The sequence below is a fragment of the Oncorhynchus tshawytscha genome, linkage group LG07, assembly GCF_018296145.1.
Source record: "Oncorhynchus tshawytscha isolate Ot180627B linkage group LG07, Otsh_v2.0, whole genome shotgun sequence".
NCBI classification, from domain to species: Eukaryota; Metazoa; Chordata; class Actinopteri; order Salmoniformes; family Salmonidae; genus Oncorhynchus; species Oncorhynchus tshawytscha.
The window spans coordinates 30764705-30779283 of record NC_056435.1 but is presented as its reverse complement, the minus strand read 5'-3'; the positions used below and the strand labels follow the sequence as shown (position 1 = coordinate 30779283).

General features: G+C 43.3%; 1 protein-coding gene across 1 annotated transcript in view; it reads right to left on the bottom strand.

The window, feature by feature from the left end:
• foxp1b (forkhead box P1b) overlaps positions 1-14579 on the bottom strand; it is a 123398-nt gene that overhangs the window by 27919 nt on the left and 80900 nt on the right. Inside the window, 4 exon segments of the mRNA XM_024426829.2 lie at positions 1526-1715; positions 7470-7620; positions 11180-11269; positions 11488-11625. Of these exon segments, the coding sequence (XP_024282597.2) occupies positions 1526-1715; positions 7470-7620; positions 11180-11269; positions 11488-11625 (569 nt within the window).

Genomic DNA, 14579 nt, shown 5'->3' with positions numbered 1-14579 from the left:
TGTATGAAAGGAGTGTCAAAATACTGACGTCACACCACTTGACCTAAAATGTCTCACATTATATTGAAACAAACGCATGTGATAAACTAGTATCCCGTAATCAGTAAAACACATAGCATTTATTTCCTTTCACAATAAGGCATTCCAAGTTAAGCTATAGCTGAGTGAGATAGTCAGTTACTCAGTCAGGTTTCTCCATGCAGGCCTGTATCTCCCCACTACCACCATAGAGGACTATCTATCTGCCTGTCTGTGTTTGAACCCTTCTCCACCTCCCAAGGCCTGATGGTTTAGAGTGCTAAACGTGTTTTCATCTGCAGTGCTTTCATAATGACACATAGGTTTTGATCAGTGAAACAAGTCAGATGTTGTGCAGTGAGCTCATGGCGCCTGGAGGCTCCTCACCAGCAATCCAGAGATCAGCGCCTCGGTGCAAGAAAACAAGTCAACGTGTTGGATGCCAAATTAATTCCTTCCTTAAAGACACAGAGGCCCAGGGAAACCTACAAATATCCCGTCAAGTCACCCACGAAAAGAGGGTTTGTCTGACGTCGATCAACATCAAATATTGATAGTGTATTTTGTACATCATGTAATAATAAACGGTCTCTGTTTGACACATATTCCAATTAAAGTTAGAATGTGTTTTTTATTTAGTTATGTAATATACATGATGCTAATGATTATTTAACTAAAGAATACAGTACATCAGTGTGAATTGCTCGACTTCAATATGTTCTGAACGCCACCACATATAGAAGGCTAGTTGTCTCTTGTATTGTATTGGGAATTTGCAATATGTTTTCACATATTGTCAGAAACGTCACAATCCGGAGGGAAAGCAAAGGTGGCTGGGTGTGTGTTTTTTTGTTGTTGAGAGGACGTTGGTAATTTGAATTTTATTTAACCAAACGGAGCCCTGCAAGTCACAGCTGCAGTTTCCTAAGTGCAACTGAAATAACAGCACCCTTGACCCTCTAATTAATCGTGTGCTGATCCCATTTTCATTACTGCAATCTAAACTGGAAATCACTCCCTCGCTCCCAGGTGTTTCACTGCAATCCCCAACTGGATTCCGAAACACAGAACAAGCCTGCGTCTTAATGAAAATAGGAAGGTACTTACAAACTATAAATTAATATTCATCTGTGGGCAAAGCCCTATGGGAACATGTCCATCAACTTAGGCCCCTTCAAGGAATTGCAGTTTTTAAATGGGGACTATGTAGGCCTCCTGTTTTCTTTAGTCAAAGATGACAGTAAAGATAATGTCACACATAATGAGTTCCAGTTAGATTTTTTTTCATAAAGTAGAAAGGACATGCCTAGTTGTACCCCAGTTTAGAAAAAAGAAGTCAGATTGTTGCGAATATCATAATCTGTGGTATATTTAATGATAAATCAATGGGCTCAACTTCATTCGCAACACATTCGGGCACAACCCATTCCCTGGTAATAAACGCTATTGTGCCAGCATGTTCCACGGAAGCTGTTAGCTCGCCTGGAAGGGGGGGAGAAAGACTCACCCTTCTCTCTTCAGAGAGTGGCTCATGTACTGTCCGTTGGTGGAGGCGTGTTGGTTGAGGAGGGGGTTCTTGGGGGGTTGTGGCGAGGACAGGTCCAGGCCGCGGTGGCTGTTGTTGTTGCTGCTGCTGTTCTCTTCCTTCACGTTCGTCACCTCCTTCCACAGCTGCTGAAGCTCCGCTGGAATCATGCCTGAAACAAACAAATTGGATAACTAAATCAATTAGCAGCTAATCCAACTCTCTTCATCACATAATTAAATCAAAGGGTCTGTAAACAAAGCCAAGTATTAATTAAAAAATATTCCACTACAGGGTAATACACTGAGAGCGCTTGCTCCCCCCCGCTCTCTCCCTGTGATCTGAAGCGTGTTCGTATACACAAATCCCTGGCATTCACACGCATTTCATGCCCACAGTAAATAATTAACATCCAGACAAGGCATGAAATCTGAATAATCACCATCATTTCCCCAACAAGAGGAGAGGCAGAACACACACAAAAAGTTTACAATAGCAACGTTACAACCAAAACAGCCCACACCACCCCACCTTCTCCAGAAACAGGACCCTGGGGTAATATCCTCAAAAGCGCATTAATGTGCAAAATACTTAAAGCTCAGCACCGCCTCCAACTGACACAGAAGACTTAAACCTCGTTTAACAAGTCAAGCACACTGCATCTCACACAGCAGCCTTAGAAAGAAGGGGGAAAAAATCCCTTGAAGACAAGACATTCGTGTGTTGGAACACATACACTGAGAGAGCATGTTGTCTCTCCTGCTGACTGACAGTGATCCTTGACACCCTCAGATTGGGGAGCAGGAAGGATAATGCTGTGTCTGTACACCACCTCTAAGAGAACCCAGCCATTGTTCGCACACAATGTATATGTGTATGTGTCTGTATGTACAGTGTCTGTTACCACCGCGCCGGAAAAGCCTGCTTTCATTTGACATAAATGAGGCAAAAGCTGATAAGAAAAAGAAAAAAATTCACCCCGTGAGGGTATGTTCTCTAGCCATTTATATTGTCATTCCAAAATGTATTTGGTTAACTCATATTTTTTATGTCATATTGAAAGATCCACTATGGGAATGTGTGCAAATTTGTATTGGGTATTCAGATCTGTCCTTAAATGAGTCACATGTTTAAAACATACTGAAATACCCTTTGGATATGCTGTGAATTCAACTGGATGTGCAAGACCACTCGTTTAACATTACAATTAATTAAATCCATTCTCAAAATGAGCAATGGCAAATGAAAGATGATTTGCACATGCTTATCTCGGGATGGGTTTATATTCTCCGGATTTCCCCCGTTTTTAATCACTCCCTCTATAGATACGAGAAGTGGCCCTTTCAAGCGCCAGATCGTAATACAAAATGCTTAGCCTTAATTTATTCCTGTTGTGGAAAATAACTGTGAAGTGAAGATCTCAATACGATCAGCAAAAATATTTTTAATTTGATAAGCTACTGAAGATTTTAATTATGCTCGTAATGGAGAACATTGGCCTAATGAGGCGAAGGACTCTGGAGAGACACAGGGACTAAGAACTGTGAAATGAGTCTGATAGGATTGCTGTAAATTCACACTAGATCGTTTGCATATCAAAGAGCAGGAAATGATTGCAGGACAAATCAATAACCTTTCCACGTTCCAAAGAGTGTCTTTCCTCATTCAAATATTTTAACACGCTCTCCTATATTCTGCCTGGCCTGTATTCACTCACTCACTCACTCACTCACTCACTCACTCACTCACTCACTCACTCACTCTCACTCGATCACTCGATCACTCGATCACTCGATCACTCACTCACTCACTCACTCACTCACTCACTCACTCACTCACTCACTCACTCACTCACTCACTCACTCACTCACTCACTCACAATTTCACTCACTCACTCACTCACTCACAATTTCACTCACTCACTCACTTACATTCTTTGACATACCTTAATCAAAGGACACAGCCCTGACAGACAAAACATGCCAAAATGTTCCTGTTTGCACAAAAGCATGCTAATCCTTCAGTTGTTGCTTCTCACTTGTCTTATTAAGGTCTCGTTGTTGTTTTGATGGTGAAAATGATCCTTGGAGGGAAAGTTTTCCATGATGATGATTTGTCTGGATGGGGAAGGTCACTGGTGGAGTGAGTATCCTGTGCTTCAACAGTGGGAACAATCATTTCCCCCCCACTTGGTGACCAGTGACAGTGGGCGATGTATTTTTAGCCTGTGTGGCTGACAGGGTGGCCCACTATCCCTCAATTACCAGCCAGTTCTGGTGACCCCGGCACCACTGTTTACTCAGATGAAACAGGTCCCATAGACTCCTCTGATGAGAGGGGTAACGGACTGGGACCAAGCTGTCTCCTTCCTAACGTACCCCCTTATTTCTCTCCCACTCTATCCCCTGGTCCCATGTCCTTCTGTTATTAAACTACCTTGTCCTCATTGGATCTCATAAATGACAATAAAATGTAATGCTATGAAAATCTCAAAACAGTATTGTATTCTATGTTTGGACAAACAGCTTTCTATTTTTCCTGTGAAGTTAGCATCTGATTTCTATGGTAAACATAGGAACACTGGATCTCTAAATTATTTTTTGTATCCCCCAGTCCGTCCATTTTAAAAATGCAGGATTGGTTTATCCTCCATTTTCCCATTTTTCAACAATGCTATTCCACTCATTATAGGTTGGAAATACAGACAAGCACTTTAAAAAATGTATGTTGTTGGGACACTTGATTGATCACCGGCCTGGCAACTCAATTTTACCTCTGCAGGTAGCTCTGGCATCCAGACAGGCCGAGCTCTTCAACCTTTTCCTGTCCTTGTACCTCCGTACCCAGGTGACCATGTTCAAGCAAGCAGAAAGTTGATTTAACGTTCATAATGACATCAGTTGCAGGCCATCATCCACAGAATAAAAAATAGCCCCTATCCTCTGGGCTCTTTCAACTCTGCTGTTGCTTTCCACACAGAGCCAATACCAGGGGGGGACGGTGACACCACTATTAGTTTATTGCTCCATCAGGCGGAGACCTCTGGTGCACCCCTGTTTATGTTCCTGTAATCACTGGCCTAGTGATATGCACCCCTTAGGCCTAAAATATGTTACCTCCTAATGCTGTAGGAACTATTACCAATGTCGCGCTGCTGGCCAAATCAATCACTGACTGGGGGAGCGTATTACCTGCCGCTGTCCCTGATGTGCCGTTGCTGCACTAAGAGCAGCTTCATGCTTCGCCACATTCTTTGCTTTCATATTACCGACAAATTTGTCCTGTCACTGTCCCATTGCCCTCTCTTGGACAACTTAACTGATGTTCTCCAGTGATGAGAGTTCAGTCTGTTACATCGCCGCCTGGGAGGCCACAGGGCCCCAGAATACACTTTAGCCAATCAGGGCAGGCGCAGAGAGGGGCAAGCAGCGATACGCACACACACACACACACACAACCTGGTAGCTGCACCTGGGAGAACAGAGCGGAGCGAACATTGCCGTCTCACTCGTGCTCCACAGGTCAAGAGGAGAGGCTTTTGGGGGAAGGAGGGGAGGGCAGCGCTGGATCAAATTTATATTTATGAGAGTTATATCCTCCCCCAAACACATTATTGTAATTTATAACAGATACTGTCTGACCGCTTCCAAGACTTTGAACATTAATGTCAAAAGAATTTACCGCGAGAGAAACAAATGAAGGTTCAGATAAAAGAGAACAACTGATTGTCATCCAAATAGCACTCTTCAAGCTTCTACTCATTTACTTCCTTCACAGTTTGGTATTAAATGATAACTCAACGTAATTCTTCATGTCAATTTGTAATGAAAATGTCTCTATCAACAATTCCAGTAAGGATCAGACAAAACAACACAAATAAAATAAACCATCTTATACATGTTACATTTTTTCAAAGTATAAAAATACACACCTACAGGGCTGTTCAAATCCTTTTTGTGAAGTGTATAATCTCAGATCACCATGAATGCATATGTGAGAGCACAATACAATTATGATGTCATGAGAGATTGAATTTGTCAAATAATTTGATTTTGACATCTGAATTTTGAATAAAGGGGAATAAGGCTGATCTGCCTGATCATCGCCTCAGTGTATAAAAGTCATCCTAACGCATCGCCTCAGTCCAAAAGCATTATCACCTAGGTCCAAACAGAGCAGCAAAACTCATCATTAGTGTTGCAGTGACGCTGAGAACTTGCTGAATATTGTAGATGAGATTTTAGCTCCGTAGGTCTTGGCTTCTGATGCATGAAAGAGTTAATTGACGTGAGAAACAGAAAGTTCATCAATAACTTCAAACATTCAAGCAGAACTTATGTAGAATAGGAAGGGACACTCAGCCTGATGTTAAGTGTTTTAACAGCTGTCTTCCCATAGAGTTTAACCACCAACGGTTTCCAAGGGCAGCCTAACCAAGTTCCACTCAGTTCAAATATTGAAACGAACCAACTGTGCGGTAAGATTCAATTCCTCATTTCAGTTTGTATAAATAATAACAAAGAGAAATGATACTGTATTTGTATCTTAAACTGTCATCTGACAAAATAGGCTGAACAAACAAAGAGTGTATGGTTACTGTATCCTGTTTGAGATGGCTTAGAGGTATTTGATGACACCATGCATAAGCAAAGAGTCAACAGGATGTCCAGTAACTGTTGTGCAATTCCATAATGAACAGCAAGCTGCCATATCGTTAGGGCAATACTTTACTCACAGGGCGTGTGTTTGCCAGATATCCGACACGAGGTCATTCGTAAACGTACACTAAGAGCACATTGGTGGTCCCCGCCTGTGCCTATGGCAATCATCTGCCAGTGGATGAGTGATTCCATACAGTCCAAACAATAACATGACTGAACAAACCCTGTTTTGGTTTGCTTATTACCTAAGCTCCCCCACCCTTCCCATTTTATGGCCTTATCTTGTTATTTCAAAACTGTTTGTCTTAGTGTGGAATGAATAGTCTATGTCATGTTCCAAAACGCTATGAATGAGTCTTTGTCATAGGGCTGCTCCTTAAGAAAATATTAATAAACAAATTAAGAAATAAACTTCCTGGCTTAACAACAAGTATTGACTCACACCACCATACCCTTATGGGAGATTTCACAATAAGAGGTTCAGTGGAAGTTTAGTAACAATGGTTCCACTAGGTCAACACCCAGTATGATGATGCCATTCTAAGAAAAAAGGTATGAATGGAGAGTCAAGAGACAGGAGAGGGGGAACCTAGACACCATGACAGTCACACGGGAGGAACACAAGGGGGGTAGGTGGGAAACACTTCTAAAGAGAGTTGTATACTGAGAGTTGTTTTCAACATAGTTAATCAGCTTCTACCCCCAAGCCATAAGACTGCTGAGAAATTAATCAAAGGGCCACCGGACTATTACATTGACACCCCTCCCCTTCGTTTTTGCACTGCTGCTACTCGCTGTTTGTTATCTATGCATAGTCACTTTACCCCTACCTAGATGTACAAATGACCTCTACTAACCTGTACCTCCGTACACTGACTCAGTACAGGTACCCCCTGTATATAGCCTCGTTATTGTGTTATGTTATTGTGTTACTTTGAATTATTATTATTTTTATTTTTTTATACAGTAGTTCATTTTACTTTAGTTAATATTTAATAGTAAATATTTTTTTAACTTCTTGAACTGCACTGTTGGGCTTGTAAGTAAGCATTTCACGGTAAGGTCTACACTTGTATTCGGCACACGTGACAAATAAAGTTTGATTTGATACTGTAGTCAAGGCAGATGTAGTATAATATTTAATTGGAGTAAAGTGAGTCTAGGGTATTTTAGCATTTGTGTTTTTGTGGGGGGGACTTTGGAGGGGCAGGTGTAATCTCCTGTGTGAAGGTGTGCTGTACAGTACAGTAGAGTAGAGCACTGACCCTGAGTGAGCGAGTGCAGGGGCAAAGTGGTCTGTCCAGGCTGGATGGTGAGCAGGCCTTGTCTCTGGAGGTTGAGCAGGTGCTGCTGCTGGAGCTGTTGGACCTGCATGAGCTGCTGCTGGAAGGCCAAACGCTGGGCCTGCTGCTGCTGCTGAGGAATACACACACACACACACACACACAGAGACACACCATCAGCAAACACACAAACAGGACATGCATGCCCCAGAGCAAACAAAAAGTACATTATTTTCATACTGTTTTGGACTGTACATATTGATTGAACACAGAAGCATGCAAATTCTAGTGTGTGTTCAAATATAGGGTAGGCATATGATCCAGTGGACAAACACATGCTGATCATATAGGGCATCCTGTATGTCTGAACAGTTGTGTGCTTTTACACACATTATGTTCTCTCAAACAGGATACAGTATGTTTGCTCACACGAAAACACACACCTTCTCTCAAACACACACACAAACGCACGCACACCCAATCGAACCACCACATACACACTCACACATTCAACACACTATGTAGGTTTGCCTGTGCACACTTAAGACAGGTACAGTATGCATCCCTCTCTCTTTTAATTAACGAGGAGTCAGGAGGCAAATGACAAACAATGAAACAACATAGTTAATCATTCATAATAAGAGCCACAGGATTTTAATTACACCCATTCATAATTCAGCAAACAACGTGTGACTAAATCAAAGTGTTTAATAGCCACACCAGCTAGTCTCACAACTCTCTCAGGCGCAGCACTGAGCTTGAGGAGGGGTTTCTTCCCCCCAGTGCAGCAAGTTGATTTGAATCATAGAGCGAGTGAAGAACATCTTGTTCATCTTACAGGACTATGACTACATATAACATTCTGGGAAAGCCAGAGACTCTTTCTCCTCGGTCTAGAAAGTGAAAGGTGTAAAGGGAGGGAGTAGAGAGAGAGAGAGAGAGAGGGAGAGAGAGTAGAGGGAGAGAGAGTAGAGAGAGAGAGGAGAGAGAGAGAGAAAAAGAGAGAGAAAAAGAGAGGGAGAAAGAAAGAGATGTGGTATAGTGTAGAACAATAAAAAGAAGGAAATGATCTAATATCCCTAATCTTCATTGAATCAAAACAAATGGGGAGATGTTTAGATAACAGAGGAGGGGAGAGACTGGACATGTAACCCTACCATTAACCCCAGGCTCAGCTTCACCATCAAAATATGGATTATTATTCCTTAAACAACAACTGGAGATAACGATCAATCAAGACAAAGCTCACCTTGTTATTTTTTCTCTGACAGATAAGGACAGCCAAACAAAATAAGCCTGGGAGAGGGCAGGATATTAGGCTGTATATGAGTATACAAGGCCAATTGTCAAGGGGGGGGCATTAAAAGCAACCCGGGCTGCCAAGCTGTGCACCACACCCTGTTACCAAACACAGGATACACCACTTTGTTTACGTCTCACAATTGAGCGCATACAAAAAAAGGTCTCGGTGCAACGCTGCTGTCAGGTCACCGGCCTGCGACTCAGAAACCGCTGAAATAGCCTGATAAAACCCCCCCGTCCTGGTCTGCCTGGCAAAGGTCTGCCGGGCTTCCTTTCCCCTCCCCTCGTCTCCACACGCCCAGACTCTGCTCCACAGCTCAGTAAAAATGAAGGTCTGAACACACACACACACAGTACTGTACACTACACTACACTGGTCTGACGTGGAGAGGCCTTCTCATTACGTTAGTCTGATCAGGATTATGTCGTGTCATATTCATGGACTATCACTTAAGCATGGGCTAGGTGAGAGGGTGTATTCATGAACACCTATTTCTATGGTTTATGTTCTAAACTATACGGAGCATATTTGATGAAGAGCTCACTGAGGTTTCAGTGTAATTAATTAGTGATTCAGCTGGCGTGTGATTCTTCCCATCTTCCCTTTTTTGTTTGTTTTTTATGGTGTTCCTTTTTCAGTACAGTGTAAGAAGTTTCTTGTGTCTTCAATAGGACTCTTCTCTGCACTGTAGCTCCCGTCTGTCTGACAGCATAAGACAAAGATGCTAATGGTACTACGGGGGCGGGAGTTCACAGAGAACAATGTCTTTCATCAGTGCCCTAAATAAATATAGGGTGGCTTTTAAAAATGGGAGAAATTAAATGAATTTAACTTGCGCCCCATCAGATTTCTTTCTTGTGGTCTCATCAGCTGACAGCAGCTCCTGTGCTCTCCCAGCATGCAGACACATTAAAACCCCCAGCTCAATAGACCAAATAAGAGGTTAACAAGAAGTGGCACGAGGGAGAGAAAAATACAGGCCCTGACAATTGATACAGAGTGGCAGTGGCAGCTCTTTATTGTCAAGCTTCAAATATAAAGTTAAAGATCTTTGAAAAACTAAATTTTGATGTCTTTAAAATAAAAGAGGCACAAAGCAACAACAGGGGGTTATTGTCTGCTAGCCACGGGGGAGTCGCGGCGCAATTCTTATTCTGTGTTTTGATGGCTGCAGCAGCTAGAAATGCGATTGGTGAGGGGGGCTACACATCGGAGAGCAGAAGGAGAGCCTCTCGAGGCTGCATCCATTTCCTGTGATCATACATAACATGCTTCAAAAGTAAAAAAATAGTTTTTTTAGGCTCCTTTCAGCTGATCAATTGCACCTCCTTCTGACTAGCACCCCCTCCCTCTCCACCCCCCCAGTTTGAGTCATGTGTACATCAGATGCGACTTGGTGACAGGCCCTATCTGAGGCCGAGGAGCTCTGCTGTCACGTTGATTTATGGGAGCATCACACCACAACTTGTCCAAACTGAAGCCTGCAGTTCATTAATTAGAGAGCTGGGACTTTGAAGTCGGTAGCTCAGACAGTGTGCGTGTGCGTGTGTGTGTGTGTGTGTGTGTGTGTGTGTGTGAGAGCGTATGTGTTTGTTCATTCACATTTGCGCGCAAGCGTGCGTGTGTTTTTGATATTTGGCTTAATTTAGATCCTTTTTCCTTACCCTCTCCAAACGTGGATCTCAGACGGGAAGAGAGAAAATTCCTTGATTGTCATTGAATTTCTTTTGACCGCACAATAATCATTCTTCTGTCCAGAGTGATGCCTGTATCCGCGAGTCATTAACACGCATTGAGCCACCGCTGATGAGCCAGGGGGGAAAAAAAGAGAGCGTGGGGAACAAGGCTGGGAGCGGTCCTCTGCACTGATATCACACAATTACCTGCATTCTCTCCCATCGCTGTTTCCATGCTAATTACCAAGGAAGCTTTTCCGATTCATAGGCCCTTTCTCTTCCCCTTCCTTTTGATTATTGGCTACAAGGGGGCTCATATGAAGGGCAAACTTTGTTGTAGGACACTTGTTTACTCGAGAGAAAAGAAGAAAATAAAAAAACTGCAAACATTACTTTCACTGCCTGAGCAGCAATATGAGCCCCAGTCCCTGGAAGGAGAGGAATCAATCACTATTCTTAGTTTATAAAGTTATTACTGGTATTGACCCTGAGAGCCTGACATGCTAATCAGAAGCACGAGTGATTATTTTTTCTGTATTTCTTCTTCTGCTTAAAAACCACAGCCTCTGAACAAATGGCGAGAGGGAGAGAGCAAATGCCTTCCGTGCTCTGCACTTTTCTGAGGCTCTTACTGCCCGGGGCACCATGTGAGTTGAGTAAGGCGGCGGCGTGCGATGGTGCTGATGGTGATGATGTCCGCGTAGTGAGCTTACCTCTTTACTTTGCGTGCCCGCATGCTGCTGCTGGAGGAGCTGGAGGTGGAGCTGTTCCTGCTGCTTCTTGTAGAACTCTTGGAGTTGCTGCTGAAAAAGACATGGGAGCTACGTCTGAGTGAGAGCTCGCCAACCAATCAAACCATCAGGCCCACTGCTAAACTCAGCAGTTGGCCCGTGGGATACTTGATACAGCCTCATGTTCAGAGGGAATGCTAGCGCCCTGTCGATCTTTCCCTTTTATATTGGTAGTTGGTGTGGGGATGTTGATGTGTTCTATGTACTGTGTGTGTGTCCTATGCGTTCACCTGTTGTAACATGAGTGCCTGCTGCTGTTGCAGGAGCACCTGGAGCTGCTGAGGGCTCAGCACCTGCTGCTGGAGGATCTGCTGCATCCGCTGGGGAGTTATTACCTGGGGTGTCATCATAGCCACTGAGACTGGAACCTATAAGAGATACACAGAGGAGATATTAAGGACAGATCAGTCACTAACCTGGTCTATGAGAGAGACAGTGGTACAGCAAAAGACAGACATGGCCAGGACACATGCTTTATAGGATTAGATGACCACAGCAAAGAAAAGGGAACTGGAGGACAAGCTTGTCACTAGTTAACACAGCCACAAAGTCAAAATGATGTCTAAACCCCACCTATTGCTACAATTTCTATTCTTAAATACTGCTAACCTTATGCCCAAGCATAAACGTAAATGAAATGTTCTCATTTTTATGATATAGCCATTTTGACTTTGTGGCTATGGTAACTAGGGACAACCAGCAGAGATGGTAAAGATTACAGCAGGTCAACCAGACTAATTGTCAGGGGCTAGACACACTGCAACAGCTACTCAAAAGAGACAGCTAAGGATAGCCCAGCCTCTCAACCCCTCTGGTCTGTACTGGATAAATCACCAGGAGTGTCATCGCAGCTAGAGACGCTACACCCCCAGAGCTGTAATGACACGAGACAGCCAGGCCTGCAGTAAGCCTGTGGAGAATCTACTACAGGCTCCGACCTTGAGCAACAACAGCCCTCTCCAGAAACACACACCTAGCACACAATGCTGCCCCAACGTTTGATTGCTTCTGTTTTGATGGTTTCTCAAGCTGATCATTTGAGGTGATCTGCAAACAGCAGAACATGCAAAAATAGGCCACCCACTGTAGGCTACAATACATATCTTTGTACACATGAGAGCATTTCATTAGAATATTGTCAACAGCAATTTATCTAACGTACAAATAAAACGCTGGCACCGTGCCTCAAGGAGGGCTCACTCTGACACAGGCCCTTAACTAACTCCAACAAAAAGGTGTGAGTGGATGACTCTTCAAAACAAGTGATTTGTTATGACAATGAGTGAGCCCCACAGTTGTCAGGCTGCCTTAATTGCTCCAGCGGCATTGTGACTTCCCAGAGTGTCTGGATGCTGCCACTCATTGCTATGATGTGCGATACCATTAAAAGCCCCTTTCGCTGACATTTTAGTGACAAACAGCTACCGAGATATATTTGATAGCGTCTCACATTTGCAACTGTTAACATGCCGCGGTGTGTGTGTGTGTGTGTGTGTGTGCGTGCGTGATTGTGTGGTAAAACTGTGCTCTGCGTCTCTGAGGCTAATGTCGCCCGGCTGATAGAGCGGACATTAGGGGTGACAGTCTGTCTTCGCCAAGGTTACCCAAATTGTACCGCGTCCTCATTGCTAATGACGGCCCTTTGAATTTTTCATGCATCTCTGAATGTAACGTAGCTGTTTAGAATCTATCTAGCAGGTGGGGTGTTCTCTGACACCTGCTGCATGCATATCACCGTATTCCTTTTCCAAATTGGAACATAAAACAAAACCAAAACGGGTCGTAATGAGCAGCTTGTACTCCCACGGCGCTGGAAAGGGCAATAGTGTTAAACAGGACGCTGTGGTGCTGACGCTGATACTCTCTGTAAACTTCATCGAGGAGGTGCTCCGCGCTGCGTTACGCGATTAGAGTCGTTTGGTCCTCCTGTAGGGGAAACTCGAGGAGGTTTTGCTCCACCCAAGACCCAAAGCACTTAACATCTCTCATTTTCAATGCGAATCGGTGAGAGGATGAAAATGCAATATTAATTCCTCCCGTATTACGTCTTAATATGCAGTTCGGCTTGACGTTTTCATATGGCTTGTCCTGTCATTTGCATAGCCAAGGCTCCCGCTCCTAATTTCACAGTCATTATACACTGATGTCCTTTTTTCTCAGCATCACTAATTTTGATGAACTATTTTGAAGGTCAACCAGGCAGCGTGTCTCGCTACAGTATAAGGCCTCTACGTGATGCGATAGACATAGGCCTGCCGTAAAATTTAAAAAAAAAAAAGCCTCAGCACCACTGACAATTACCTCACACACCAAGGATAAATAATAATGGCTCTTCTTTGATGTTTTATATTAAATTACATGAGGGAAACGATCTACTTTAGATTTGACATGCTCTACTTTACGGGCAGTAAACGTAGCCAGGGTTATTTTCACATGTATTTAACCATTTTTATTATGCATCTTCAATAGTACATGTTTTATAGAGTCTAACATAGAGATCCAGTGTAGAGAAATAGGATTAACACAATATTTTAAACACTTTCACACTTAACTGACAATTCCATTACAAATTGCATTGGAATTTCATTCAATTAATTTCATTTAATTTTTTTATTTTTTTTAACACCTTGAGCAGCACATCCTCTGGTTCAGGAAGCTTCACACCTCTCCCTGTCATGATTGCGGGGTCTGGTTCACTGTAACTACTGCTAGACACCCAGAGACGGCAGGCAGAGCCCCGGCAAGAGGCTATTACAGCTAACATTTTATTACCCATTACTACTGAGGTCATTAGCAGCGAGAGGGATTGTACGGTTCTTAACCTATTGATCATTGTAACTACTACCATTTAATCCTGTGTTGAATGAGTGAAAATCTGCCTAAGACAGGCGGCTATTGAGGGGAAGGGCGGGAGGGAGCACTTTAAGTGAAAAATATGGCCCTGGCTGGTGTATCATGCCTATTTAACACAAACACAGGACGCCAGTCTCCATTTAGAACACTCTCCATATGGCACACTCCCTTATCTCTGGTTAACATCAGGACTCCAGATGATTCAAAGAAATATATGTACATATAAAGAGAGTCTGAGGGACAATTCTCTGTCGGTCTGGTTAATTCAAAGTGGATAGGAGGGTTTATAGGAGAGTTTCTTTGAGCAGCTACTTGAACACCAATATGCGGGTGTGAAAAAGAGGACATTCTGGGCATGCCAGAAATAGATTACGTTTATGGATTTCAGTAAGGTGAGGCGCTCTGCAGGTGCCTCGCGTACATAAACATTCAAGCCTGGAACATTCTCACACAGCTGCAGAGTGACTGT